At 35.4% G+C, this 13,889-nt stretch overlaps 1 protein-coding gene across 12 annotated transcripts in view; it reads left to right on the top strand.

Annotated features, from left to right (window-relative positions):
- The window catches only part of mmd (disintegrin and metalloproteinase domain-containing protein mind-meld), a 292,368-nt gene extending 279,531 nt beyond the window's left edge, over positions 1 to 12,837 (top strand). For 10 of the 12 annotated variants that reach the window (XM_072296759.1, XM_072296764.1, XM_072296769.1 and 7 more), the window contains 5 exons: positions 561 to 980; positions 2,120 to 2,224; positions 2,958 to 3,135; positions 3,963 to 4,130; positions 5,799 to 12,837. In XM_072296759.1, the coding sequence (XP_072152860.1) occupies positions 561 to 980; positions 2,120 to 2,224; positions 2,958 to 3,135; positions 3,963 to 4,130; positions 5,799 to 6,093 (1,166 nt within the window). In that variant the 3' untranslated portion in view covers positions 6,094 to 12,837. The remainder of the gene's footprint in view (positions 1 to 560; positions 981 to 2,119; positions 2,225 to 2,957; positions 3,136 to 3,962; positions 4,131 to 5,798) is intronic. The other 2 variants (XM_072296762.1, XM_072296770.1) reach the window with 2 other exon arrangements.
- The last annotated feature ends 1,052 nt before the right edge of the window (positions 12,838 to 13,889 follow it).

The raw sequence follows: 13,889 nt of genomic DNA, 5'->3' as shown, positions 1-13,889 counted from the left end.
TTGATTCAACCTTAGAAAAGCAGAAACCATCTTTCACTTCCAAGTATAAAATGAATTATTTCTCGTCAGAAAACGTACAGTAGCCAATAAGCTGTAGGTTCATAGAACCCTGTAAACCAACCGGTGAGGGTAAATGTTTTATCATTGAACATAACATGAATATTATGATCATAATAGCATAGTGCACCCACACAAAACTTATGCAAAGCATCTGAGAGGAGGTTGGGAATTAGGCAATTGAATGGACCTGAAATAGGTCTTCTAGTTTTGTATGTAACAATCCAATATTGAAAGAACTTTTTAGAAAGGCCCCATCATCAGTTAAAAACCTTTGTTAAAGTATTCTTAAGCTTTTCAGCGGATGATAAAGCTTACCCTGAGAGTGTTTCTAAAATCCAAATTTCTAATATACTTTTGAATTAGTAATTAATTCCATTCTTATTTTGTCTTCAGAACCAACCAGTTACACAATATAATAGTCAATATGTCACAGTAAGCATTTTTCAACTCTTATGATAGCCCTCTATTAATTAATTATATTTCTTTTTTAACTATTTCAGGGGAAGAGGAGTCGGTGGCGTTTATCGATATACCCCCTAATAACCTCTCCAAACTACCAGAGAAAGGAATATTGAAGAAACCATGCCCGTATGGAACAACAGAACCTTGTCACAAAGAGAAATGGTCAGAAATGGACTCGCACTCAGACAATCAAGAAACGTTGTCACAGTCGGACAATAATGTCGGAGCAGATATCAGAGGCACTGGTGCGGTACTAGAAGTCGAAAGGACTTTAAAAAGTCTGAATGGATATCATGAAGATATTCTAGAGGCGCTGAGAACAGCAGCCTCACATCGAACTGGTCCTGCATCAAGCACAGGGGCGAGTTCAAGTAGTGAAGACCTTCTTAGAATGTCTATCACAGCAGCTGTTGAAAATAGTTATAGGAGATCTAGTAGTCAAGATAAATTATGTGATGGTAAGTAGTGTACCCATTTGCAGACCATCGCTTCAGAAATCTTTCTTATTTATGGGGTATCACAGACGTTGGCATTAGATCAGTTATTTGGAGTAAAACTCATCAAACTCAAAAAGCTGACACTGGCTTTAATTTTTTCACCTTAGCATACCTACCATAGTAACTTGGGACTCTAATGAATTGACTCTTGCAAAAATCTTTGGTGTCTACGTTTCCAGCATTGAATTTTCTGGTAATTAGAGCACCTAAGGTTAGATGTAACCATTAAAGTGGCTCCTAGACTCTTCCAAAAGAGGTTAGTTAATGTGAAAAAAATGTAAAATGTAGGCACAAAATGTAATACTAAAAATTTCCAGTAGTTGGTCTGTACTAAATATGATGCAGCCCAAACAAAACCATAAAAGCCGAAATCTGATCCAGCATAAAAGAGGGGTCAAAAAGTGCCCAGGTGATTAAGTGCAGATACTGATGTAATTCTGACTACTGGAGTCTATTTTCTGAAAAAGATGTCAAAGAGAGACTCTGATACAAAGTTGGATTTAATTATTAGATCAACAATAAGCCAGTTGTGAGCTCGCAACTCCTCTATTCTGCCATGCTAAGGAAGAACGCTGTATAAACATTCGAGAGTTGCTAAATTTTCCTTGATAAAACATGTATTTTTGACAACATACATGTATATTTTTCCTTGAAATTTTCAAATATTTTAGATAAAATTGCGTACAAAGTTGTCTGAAAATATTGGAAAATAATATTCACAATTTTCCCAATAAAGTCAGTTTTTATCAGAAGAAACTTGGCAGCATCTGAAGGTTCATATAGCGTTCCTCCTTAGCACGGCAGTATTATACCCATTATGAAGTATCGATGTTATATTTACTGTAGAGTAGAAAAACGATCAAGAACCATATTTCTCTTCAATAGTTCTGTTCTGCCATCCTACACCCTCAAAATTAATTTGAATCACAAAATTTTTCTGACTTTTACGAAGGTGGGAAAAATTGCGAGGTGTGCCCCAAATGTACCGTGTAACTTTACAAGAAACTCAAAAGCTAAGAATATTAATGCATGTCTCCATATTCCTGAATGGTTTTAATATTCACAACAAAACAAAGAATCACCATTCATTATTTTTCCAGGTGTTGGACATGGCAGAAGTCCTCAAACACACACAGTATTAGTAGAAGGATCACCAACTGCACTATTACGGCACCATAGGAGGACAAGTCATCGTAGTGATGCAGGTTTGCCTGTTTTTCCCTGTATCTTGAATTATTCCACCAGTCAAAATAACCATCCAGGATCAAAAGGGTGTTATGTCACTTTATTCAACATTCTGAGAACTGCAGAATACCGTAACTTCTTGTTGGGATGATGAATTTTTTTAGTCAAAGCTTAAATCACAGCTTGAAACCAGTTTGATCAGATCGAAAAATATTCTCAATTTGACACCATTACTGACTCATTTCTTAACTCTAACCCAGCCGAGTCTTATCAAGTTCCAATGACAATTACAATATCTCAACACTAGACTGCTGTCAAGATGGAAAAAAGAACTAACACCACTTATTGTTTCTCACTAATCTTAAAGATTTAACCACGAAAACACAATCATAAGATACCCAACTGGGTTTCCGGCAGTCTGGAAAACTTGAAAAGTTAGAGAATCTGTGGCAACCAGGGAAAAATCGGGAATTCATCATGAAAGTCCGGGAGTTTCGGGAGCAGCATTTAGCAGGAGGAAGTGTAGCTGAAAAAAACACAAATCTAAGTGAAATTCTTGATCGAATGTCAGGGAATGGTTGGGAATTTGAAAATTTTGGAGTCAGGGTAAAATCGGGAATCGAAAAATGACCAAGTTATAGAAACTTTTGAAAACATTCTGCCTATTACAGCAATTTCATCCTCTTCCTCTGATCACTTTTATATCAAAATGTATTATGAATTTTGTCTTAACTTACTTTTTTTTTTTGTTAGATGATGAAGATGATGATGTGCCTCCCTCTTGTGGTCCCATAAGAATACGTAACTTAGAAGATTTAATTCGACAGTTGGAGCATCATTCAGCAAGACATATGAGCCCCTCAGGTAGCGAAGATATTAGAATGTCAGAAACTGAGGCTGACAGGCACTATAGATTAGATATGCAGAGTGGGTACGTATACATTTTTATTAATCAAGGCTCATATGAACTCAGTAATAATCATTTTTTCTGTCGGGTGAGATGATGTTTCCTCGAAAATTCATCATTAAATTCTCCAAGCAATTATATTGTCTCCAGAGAGTCTAGCTATGTCTCATTTGCAGCAGGTCTTGGCTTTTTTCATTCCCTTGCTATCAGAATTTCAGTTTTATACTGCATTTCAACACTCGTTGGCAAAATTACCAACACTATCCAAATGACTTGTGCGCAGAGCCGCAATCTATCCGTAGTTAACAGCCTTGCCACTGCCTTTCGGGAGCAGTTTGGATAATTATCTCACCAAACAGCGGAAGATTTGCTTGCCACCGCATGACCAAACCGTGGACTGGTTTTAGGACCTTTTTCAGCTTAGAAGCAGAAAACCAGAAGGCTGCAATGCACTGATGACGGGCTCAATTAGACCCGAATAGTGCCTGTAGTTGCCTTCCATATTGATAGTAATTAGTATTGCACCAAACAGCGTATCCCTTTGATAGAGAATTGTGCTTTCTCCCTCCATGATGAGAATCTAAGTTTTATTCTGAATTTTAACGCATGTTGCAAAATCATCAACACTGTTTTAGACAGTTCAGTTTTTTAGTTGTTTAGCAACTTGTGCATTGAACTGCAATCTGTTTGCTGTAAGTATATAAATGTTTCCAGTAAATTTCTGAAGAAATCTTTTTGTTAAAAAAAAAAAAATACTTGCTCTCCCTGACCTTCATTATCATGCAATTACACTACTCACTCAAAGTTTAATTAATTTTGTATGTCTAATTAAATTTTTCTGGTTTTTCTAGAAGGTGTAGAGGGCGAGAAGAAGAACCTAGATTAGTTTGTGGTCGTTACCGGCATCCTATTAGACGTGCAACCTCACCTTTCCATCTTCAAGAAGAGGATGGAATTTATGAAACAGCAGATCATCTTCCCTCCTCTCATCCAGTAGTCGATACCCTTGATAGTGAAAGGTAAATGTCAAACTATTGCTTTTAATACTCTCTATGAAAACTTCTCGTGTGCCTTGCTTCCGAAGGATGTTTTCCCGCAATTTGTCGCACTTGCAAGTGTCGTCAAATAATTGACTAACTCAATATTAATTACAGTACCAAGGAGGGTTGTCGTAGAGCTTTAATACCAACTGAGAGAAGAAGAAGCAAAAGCAAATTGGCGACATCGTTGTTGTTTACTCGATTGTTAGTGTTTGCTTAATTTAAATATTTTGTTAAATTATTAATTGTCTTTATCCTTACCTTGATTCCATTTAAATAGTCGATTTTTACCAATTTATCTTCCCATGCAAAAACTCGTCACAGGAATGTGAGATCCTCGCTCAGTGGAGATGGTAACTTCGAAAAATCACCTGCAATTCGACCCTGCGACAAACCTCATGAAAACGTCCTGTGGAGGAAAGGTCGCATAGATGTGTTGTTGTATCCTTAAGGTTATTAGAAAGAGAAGATCATACCTGCAGTCTTTTCCCCCACATGGAAAATTCTTTTTTCTTCTCCTTAAAAGCTAACCTCTAAGTTCTACCGTATATCTAAACTTTGCATTGATTTGTCACAATCAGTTGTAATAGGAAAATTAGTGCTCCATGATAGCAGCAGGTGTAAGCTCTGGTTCTCATGGGTATTTTACATTTGTCCTGGGCTGGAGGAAAGAAGTCGATCCCTCATGCAGGGGACAAAGTTCCAATCAGACAATTTCCCTTTTATATAACCCTGCTGTGTTACTCAAAATCAACTGGAGAGGTTGACTCAAATTCATTATGTGTGACCGGACCTGGTGAAAAGAGACCTTATTTTTGGAGCCTTGGCCTTAACTTTTCCGAAAGCTAAAACCATGTTCTCGCTTCAACGTAGGAATTATTGTCTTGGAACTGCAGGACTCATATCTTATCCAATCTGAGCTTGATGGGTCAAACTTGCGCCAAAATTTCCAAATTTTCTTCCTCCATGCACTTGCAAAAAGTCAAGGACAATTTTTTCTTTAAAAATAACATCCCTTTTACAGACCCAGTCACATTTGCACTTCTTTAAATTTTTCTTCCCAAAATTAGCCCATTTATTTTTCAGCCAAAAACTTTTACACCAGCAACCCTAATTTTTGAAAACCATCTGCAATTTTCAGGACCCAAAATTAGGTCAGATTAGCTCCTGAATTATATGTGGTATGAAATTGGACACTCTGCGTAGAGTGCAGTAGCTTAGATGCTGTTTTACTCGTTTATACAAAATTTTAGGCAAAGATAGGAACTAACCAGCCGTTATGGAAAGATCATTTACAGTAATTTCTTGGTAATAATTTAGATGATGGGTAAGGAATGAGTGATTTTTGACCTTATGAACCACTATGCAGGGCTATTTATTAAACTCTTTTACACTTGTTTTTTCTACGAAATTCAAGTTAAAGACTAGGAAAACGCCAAAAATTTTCAAATTCAACAGATATGTGAGAAGTTGACCTATCGTCACTTTTGGCATATGAAGAGACATTGGAATTTTTCGATATTCTACCTCGTTTTGCATTGAATTTTCGTGAGGAAACATATCTTACGGTAGTTTGATTCTTACCCTGTTTAGTGGTTCCTTCTCAGTGTTTTAGAAATTTTTTTTGGATAACTAAATGCCTTCTAGTGTTGACTTTATTCAAGCTCAAGAAGTCTTAGTCCGATCGGCTAGTGAAGAAGTCTTGCCTGGGGCAACGGAGGAGCCCGCTCCTCTGACGAATGGAGATCGAGGATACTATCCTTCTCCGCCTTCGAATAGCAACACTGATTCATCCTCTGTCGGATCTGGGGCAACTCCAACCGTCACTATAGCGGCTCTAGAACACAGCAATGGTTCGTCTAGAGATACTATCGAATCGTCTGGTAACGAACAGTCAGCTCTAATCCGGCCAGGAAAAAAGTATCCAGAATACAAACATTGATTGTAGGTTTGAATTATTATTTTAACAAATCATTTGAGATCTTCAGAGTTCGTAGATTTTTCTTGTCATCAATTCAGTCAGTTTTTAATAATTGAAGCATAAATTGAAATACTTGTGAAGCATAAGTCTTATGAGAGTTGTATTCATACAGTTAGAGATGTCGAAATTTACAGGATGACCTGGCACGGAACCTACTCAGAGAAGCAGTGCAACCAAGCAGTTATGCTCGCAATGTTCCCTTTTTGTTGTCCAGTTGCCTGATTGTTTGAAGCACTGTGCTTCCTAGTAGGCTGTCGCTATTTGCTTTATTAGGTGACTTTCCACTGCCATGTAGAAGTTTGAATTATCCTATTATTTTCATGAAGTTTTTGGAATTAAAGACTTGGAGTCCACACTATTTCTTGAGCTTTTTCTCATTAAAGTTTCAATGGACACAACGCCCGAAAAATTTGTATTCTCTGAGGTGAAGTGGCCAAAAAACTGAGTTCTTGAGAGAAAAGTATAGGCATAATCTTTCACACTGTTACTCCTGTTGTAATCATTTTATGTACAAGTTTCAATTCTTAATTTCAAGAAGTAGATCCCGTGATATCGGGAGACTTACTCGTATAACAATATGAGATCTGAAATCTTCACTGGGCAGATTGACGGGAGGCAAAGGGAAATTGACATGTACTGCTAACAGTTTTTTATGGTGTTTAAGGGACTTCTCTCAATTTACTCTGTCACAGCATTATTCAATGAGTACCAGAAATTTGATTAATATGTGGATGAATATCTGGAAATATGGTGCAGCAATCGAATGCTGTGCCCCCCCCCCCCCCCAAAAAAAAAGAAACACCTACAAAGATAATAAATAAAATATAATAAAATAATAATAATATAATTTACTTTACTGTACTAATAAAATAATAAAATTTAATGATATAATTTCGAAAAAAAATTCAATTAAAGTTCTGCTTTTTTGGTATTCTGTTAGGTATGCGCAGTAGGAAAGGAGTAAAACTATTTTTCATGGTACGGTCTTTTTTGAAACGAAACATTTAAAACATCTAAAATACAAATTTTTGGTCCTTGTGTCCACTGATTTTTTTATGATTAAGCCTATTAAAATGATTTTTCCAATGATTATCTTAATTGGCAGAACAGAGTTCCCCGTGATCTCCTACTAAAAATTAGATCATGAAGACCTTTAAATTTTCTCGCCGAACATACTTGCCAAGTTTCAAGGACAGAATTTATTTTCCACCTTGTTTTTCAATAAAATTTTGGCTTTATCTGTGGTTGACTGTTACGTAGCAAAGGTCAATTGCAAAAATAATGAAAATAATGTTGAAATTCTCCATTTGTGATGACAAAAATCTCTTACTCTGTAAAATTCTCAATGTCTTTCTAAATGAAATTTGTTACCTAGCTCAACTGTATTTTCTTAAGAAAATAGTGCCATATTTTTATGCTACATGTCTAAATTTATTTATTAAGTGAATGTATGATTGTTCTTTTTTCTTTCTATTTTTGATTAACTCGATTAATTTATTTTCCTTTTACAATGTTCCATTCCCTCCCTTCTTTATTTTCATTTGCAGTTTTCATAAAGATTAATAATAATAGATGTCTTCATTCCAGTGGCATAGATGTTTGACCTTTTGAGCAAAATTTCTTTAGGTTTATGTACTAGTCTAGAATATGGAGAAGGAAAGTAAAATCCTGGGGTTAAACATCAAATCATTCAACTTTTCATTGGGAACTGAGATTTTTATGGAAGCTAATTTTCATATGTATGTTTACAATCTTTTACTTTGGTTACTTATTGAGAAACTTTGCGTCCAGGTTTCCCTCTGTATTCTTTCAAACAGGGTAGTTTTACACTAGTTATTGTCAATCAAAAGGTCAAAAATGTTTAGAATTTAAGTACCTGATTTCAAATGTTAATTAATTATCAATGCTTTAAAACTAGGCTATTTCACATTATTGATTCAATGAATGAATTTTTGAAAGTTTTGGAAAAAACCGTGAGGCATTTATGCATTTAGAAAGTGAATCTCTTACATTTGCCAATCAGCACATACATACATTCACACAGGCACCTTTATGACACTGAAACTCTTTGTTGATAAAAATGCTCAGAAATGTGCATCCTTTCACCCAACAATTCAGCATGTAAGACACATGATGCTGCCGAGGTCCTTAAGGCAATCTTTCACATTAAGTATGTAGTATAAAAATTGCATCTTTGTTAAAAAAATTTAATTGTGTAATAGGAAAAATTTAGACTGTCATCAAAGATATTTCATTTATGAAGTGTCCTAAATTTGCCGCACTACAGGGCCAGCACTCTGTGTCAAGTCCCTAACTTAAAGTCGACATGGCAAAGTCTTGAGGTTTGCTTAAGTTCTGGAGGAACCCTCAATGCTACATTCCTTGCACTCTCCATTCTCATTCTCTGCGCACTCAATAATTACATAGATTCTGAAAGTCGAAATTGGAAGGATTGAGACCATTTCTCTTAGAGTATTTTAATAGTTTGAGTATTGGCTCTTCCTTCAGAGAGGCTTTTAGACCCACATCTGGTGGCAATATACGATATATTAGAGGTTTTTTCAACCTTACTACGGACTTGGTCTGCTATTAGTGGTTGCCTCAAATATAATGCCTGAGTTTGTTTGATTAATTAAATATCCCACAGCTATGCAGTTTAAGCAAAATTTGTTGATGATGAAAGTTGATCAAACCAAAATTGCAGATTAACTGATGGATTAGAATGATCTAACCCACAGATGTTTAGAACAACAGCAATTTTTAAGCTCCAAAAATGCCCTATGCCGGGAATGGCTCATCAAGTAGGGGCAAATTATAAATAATTTGTGGATTGTTCAAACTCGCCTTGTAGAGATCTCTCATTTCAAGGTGATAACGGACATTCATTTTGTTTTGTTTTGAATTCCAAAGGATCCTTACTTATGGGGTTATGCTTCAACATGAAGACTAAAGTAAGGTCAAGCATATTGTTTCAGCATTATCACTATGCCTCATCACAAGTTGAGTTTGCTATATATGTTATCTTTGAGACCATCATTGTTATTGATCAATTTGACCAATTTTTGAAAAAAAAATTCTCTCAAGTTGAATAAAAAAATTATAAACTTTTTAATCCTTAAACCAGGTTGATTTCTCTCTGGAGCAAACGGAAGGAAGCTGCTCCTTCACCTTGCTGAAAGTGTACATTCTGTTATCAAAAATGTTTTAATTGTATGAATTATTTAGCACTGTATGTTCAGAGCAGCTGTACCATGTATCAGGCTGTCAGAAACAAGGTACCACGTCTGGTATTGTTTTTCCATTGAGTGCCAAATTTTTCCTTTTTTAATATCAAAAATTCTCATTGCAAACGCAAAAAGAAATGTAAAATTGTACTACTTTGTAAAAACATATGGTAATTATTAAAAGTAAAATTCTAAAGACTGTTAGATAAGGAACCTAGCAATTGTATATAATATTAATTCAATTGGTTATAAAATTAACTATCGTTACTGGCCACACAGCAGGAATAAGCTTAAATGAAGGAAATTGAAGGAAGTAAGTCTATGCGATTACTTACACTAAGGTGACTCGACCAGTGAATAAGAGGTTTTTTCTAAATTTTTGTTGCTCCTGCTTCTTTAACTGATTCCTGCAGAAGTTTCAGAGATGGCCTAGTTTAAATTCTATCCCTCATTTAGCCTCAATTTTGATGCATTACAACTGCAATGTTGAAATTAAGACTGCATGGAAGACAAGTTAGAATTAAGTACAAATCGATGATGAAACTGCAAAATTGATTTAATCGGTTGTGGTAGGTATTTAAAAATCTCCACTCTTATTTAATTGACTCAGTGGAGACCCACCAACATCATGACTTGAAATTCTATCAGAAAATTTTTCATGTACAGAAGGAAAATCACCGAAGTGTTCAAGTATTGACGTTGAGTAGTTTTCCATTCAAAATGCAAAAGTAGTATGGCTGTAAGTCTGCAACACCACAAACCGAGATTCTCGTTTTCTGCAGTTTGACCATCAATATATCTTAATCTTGATGAAACTTTGTAGGAATTAGTTTTTGTCTACCTTAAAAATTTAAATGGTTTAATTGCGTTTTTGGAGCATTCAAATTTAAAGCCACCTATTACTATTTTGCTAACACCTACTGTGTTCCAGGTATTTTAATTTAAATTTTAAAGTTGTAATACACAGTTTGGCTGTAATGTTCTAATGAGCTTTCACCCTTTTTTCAAAGCACTAAAACATAAGTAAACACGAGATAAACTGCTACTAAATATCGGAAAACTTTTTGCATAAAAATATCCACCCATTAATATCGTTCATTATGTTGAAATATATTCAGCTAATGCTTCCCGAAGATTTTAACTTCCCTCGCAACATAGTTTTTATTCTTTTCATTTGAAGATAGAAGGAGGAAGGAACATTTTATTCAAGGATGCCTTTTCAAAACCTCAGTGAATCTAAAACCTTTTGAATAATCTTCAGACATTCATTGCCTCTGAACTATCACACTCGGACATTAAGGAAATATATCTCTCGAAACATGTTGTAAAATATCTGTAGAAGATGAGTTCTTGTGGCACACGATTGAGTTGTAATGTTAAAAATGCAAGTATGACTCCTAGAAGAGACCAGTAGTAGCATCTATTACGATTTTAATTGAGAAAAAGAGGAAGTTGCCTTCAATTCAGTAACACTGATTCAAAAAGGGGTAAAATTTAAATCAATAAATAAATGAACAAACAAAAAAGCAAAACAAAAAGAAACAGTGTTCAATTGAAGGAAATTCCATGGCATATCACTTACCTCCCCCCTGTCTCTTTTACTCCCTCCCCAACAAATGAATAAATTCATGGGATAATTAATATCAACTTTGATTCTAAAGCACAAAGAACTGCCTTCAATTTGATAATCTACTTTTCCTGGCTTTGATTTCCACACAGAATAGTGTAAACCCAAACCCAGCTTTAGTTTACCACCCTGTTACTCACAGTGTTCAGGCCAAATTTCTAATGTTTTTTTATTCTCAAATGTGTGCCTATCTAACATGCCCCTGAGCAAAATTTCGAATCAAGCATTCAGATAAATTGTCAGAAATGGGAGGGGAGGAGTACAGCACAGGAATTGACTTTATAGGTCCATGCTCTCCCTGTCTTGGATTTGTTGAATAAATATTCTGCTCTGGTCGCAGCTGGGTTTAGAATACTTGTGCATTTTTTTATGCTCCATTTGTTGTTTGACTTAAAACCTGCATGAAAGGATTCCAAGGAGAGTTTGTAAAGGATTTTTCAAGTCCGATGTGCAATATCTCAATTCTGTAATATGCGCAAAAATTGCTCATTTCCCCTTTTTTCAAACGAAAGCTTTGGGCAGAGCAAGGAAACGTTTCTTAAGTCTGGGTTTCATTCCTTCCTCCTTTAAAATGAAGTCTTGAGATTTAGGCATTGAATGCTGAAAGAGCTCAAAAAGCTCCAGTTGAAAGTGCCTTTTTTGCTCAAGCCATTCCAATCAATTTCTTACACCCATCCTGTGTACAACTATAAAAGATTATTCCCACTAGACCAGATTGACTTCAAGAAATTATTGCCTTTGTTTAGGATACTTTGCTTTTGCCAAGGATTCCCTTGGCAAACATAAAAGCATCTTAACGGATGTCTCATCTTATTCAAACAGCTTTTACAGTATAGATACGTATTACTCAACCTTGATTAAATTGTGCAGAACCCGAATTGATGAAAATATGTAAGGATATGTTGCACAAAATGAAGAGTCCAGAGTAAGAGCTTAAAGACCTCATTGAAATTCCCTCCACTAGAGGTTTCTTTCAAGCCTTCGCCTGATGTCCCAAAAATTTACCAGGAAAAAATCTCAAGATTTTCCCATCATAGAGGGACCACACCTCTTCAGGAATGCTTTGGTCGGTCATGTCTTAAATTGTTTTAATTTCATGAGAATATCAAGAAGTATTTAGAAATTACGCCTAACATGTGATTATGTCTTCTGATCTGTTGCTACGCTTTAGACGAGGGACCTACTCTCACTTTTCTACCTTAAAAATATGAAGGAGGTAATCTTTTTGTCACCATAAGCCTCATCGGTTGAGTATCCTCTTTGTTTATCACTGGAAATAGTTCTTGTCCTCTCTATGGTTCAGGGTCCATAGTTATGTATGATGAAAATTAAGGAAAGATAACCAAATTGAATGCAAAATTTTCACTGAGTGAAGCAATTCTCTACTAAATTTTGAGATTTCCCAGAGTTTGAAACCACTCTTTTACGGCTTGGATAGTAATGTAGGTAATAATTTATCCCCTGATGATTCATAAGCCTCATTCAGATGATTTCCAAAGAAAAGTTCTCTGCGTAAATGATATATTTTTAAAAAGGGTCGAAAGTTTGCCCTATCTGGAAGTCACCTAATCATAAAAATTTAATTTTCTTAAAATGTATGTAAAAAGGAAAATTTAACTATACATTCTGTAAAATACTGTTTTATAAGCTTCATGTATTTACGTATTGCATCATACACAAATCTATTTTTAAGAATGCTCAAAAATTTGTAAAATTTAGGCAGTAGGAATCAACGTATGTACATGAATGTAAGAAGCATAATGTTTACCACCATCTCAAGAACTTGTGTTACTCTTTTTTTGTTACTTCCTTAATTTTGTTATTTATTGTTTTAATAAATCTTAACACAATTTACTTTGAACTGATTTATTTGCATCTGACCTCCTTTCAGATAGATTTCTTTTTATCAGTCACTTTCTTCAACCGAGGTGTTAACTGATTGTGCCATTGGCATTTGACTTTCACTTTTCGACTCTCTTGCGCATAAGTGAATTTGAATCTTTGAATCCAGTGCAAGTTGGACTAATTTAAGGAAGTGAAGTTGACTCACCAAGTTGTACTCACAATGAGCAGGCTCTCACCCCCACCCTGTTATTCACTGATATCATCAACACACAGTTTCCCGTGTTGTGGTAACTCTATGTTCGCAGTTTTATTTGCAGTTCTTTTGCACGTCTCCCGATCTGAGTCAGTTAGGCTTCACCTCCATCAGATTTGTTTGAAACCATGATGACTACACCTATCCATTTTTGGAATTATATCAGCTTTAATCAGAACGATTGACTGTCTGCAAATCCTTGTTCTTGCAGTTCAAATCTTGGTAAACGCCCTCTTTCCTTGAGCTTAAACTTCCCTCCCCTCACTTTGACTTTCCCCCCTCTGCTTCCTCCTAGTTCTCAATGACATCGCCATAGGTTTCAGGACATTCCATTGACGATTATTTGTCCGCGCACCTGTCTTGTCCAGTAGTTCATGTCCACGCATTAAATAAGCAACAGAGACTTCGACATCTTTTCAAATTGTGATTGGTGAATATTCGGTTTAATTTCTGTCCTTAAAATTTTCGATATAAAATTTACCTTATAGACTTTTTTTTTTTTTAATGAAAATATTACTGCATTTTAATAATATTTACAGTTCTAAAATGTGGCAAATATATGTAAAACCTTTTTCAAGAGATGGCATCGATATTAATCTCGATAATGAACCGTAGTTGTGTTGAAAAAAACAGTACAAAAATGAATGAAAGAGGAAAAAACCAAGAAGCCCGCAATCTTTGGTTTTAACACATTTGTACATCGATCTTTTAGCGTCAAATACGCCAAATTTTGAGCATTTAGATGCGCGTGCACCACACTGCAGCACAGTAAAAGCACAAAATATAAAAGAACGAAGTTTAAGTGCCT

The sequence above is a fragment of the Bemisia tabaci genome, chromosome 2, assembly GCF_918797505.1.
Source record: "Bemisia tabaci chromosome 2, PGI_BMITA_v3".
Taxonomy (NCBI): Eukaryota; Metazoa; Arthropoda; class Insecta; order Hemiptera; family Aleyrodidae; genus Bemisia; species Bemisia tabaci.
This window is presented reverse-complemented; position numbering and strand designations above follow the sequence as displayed.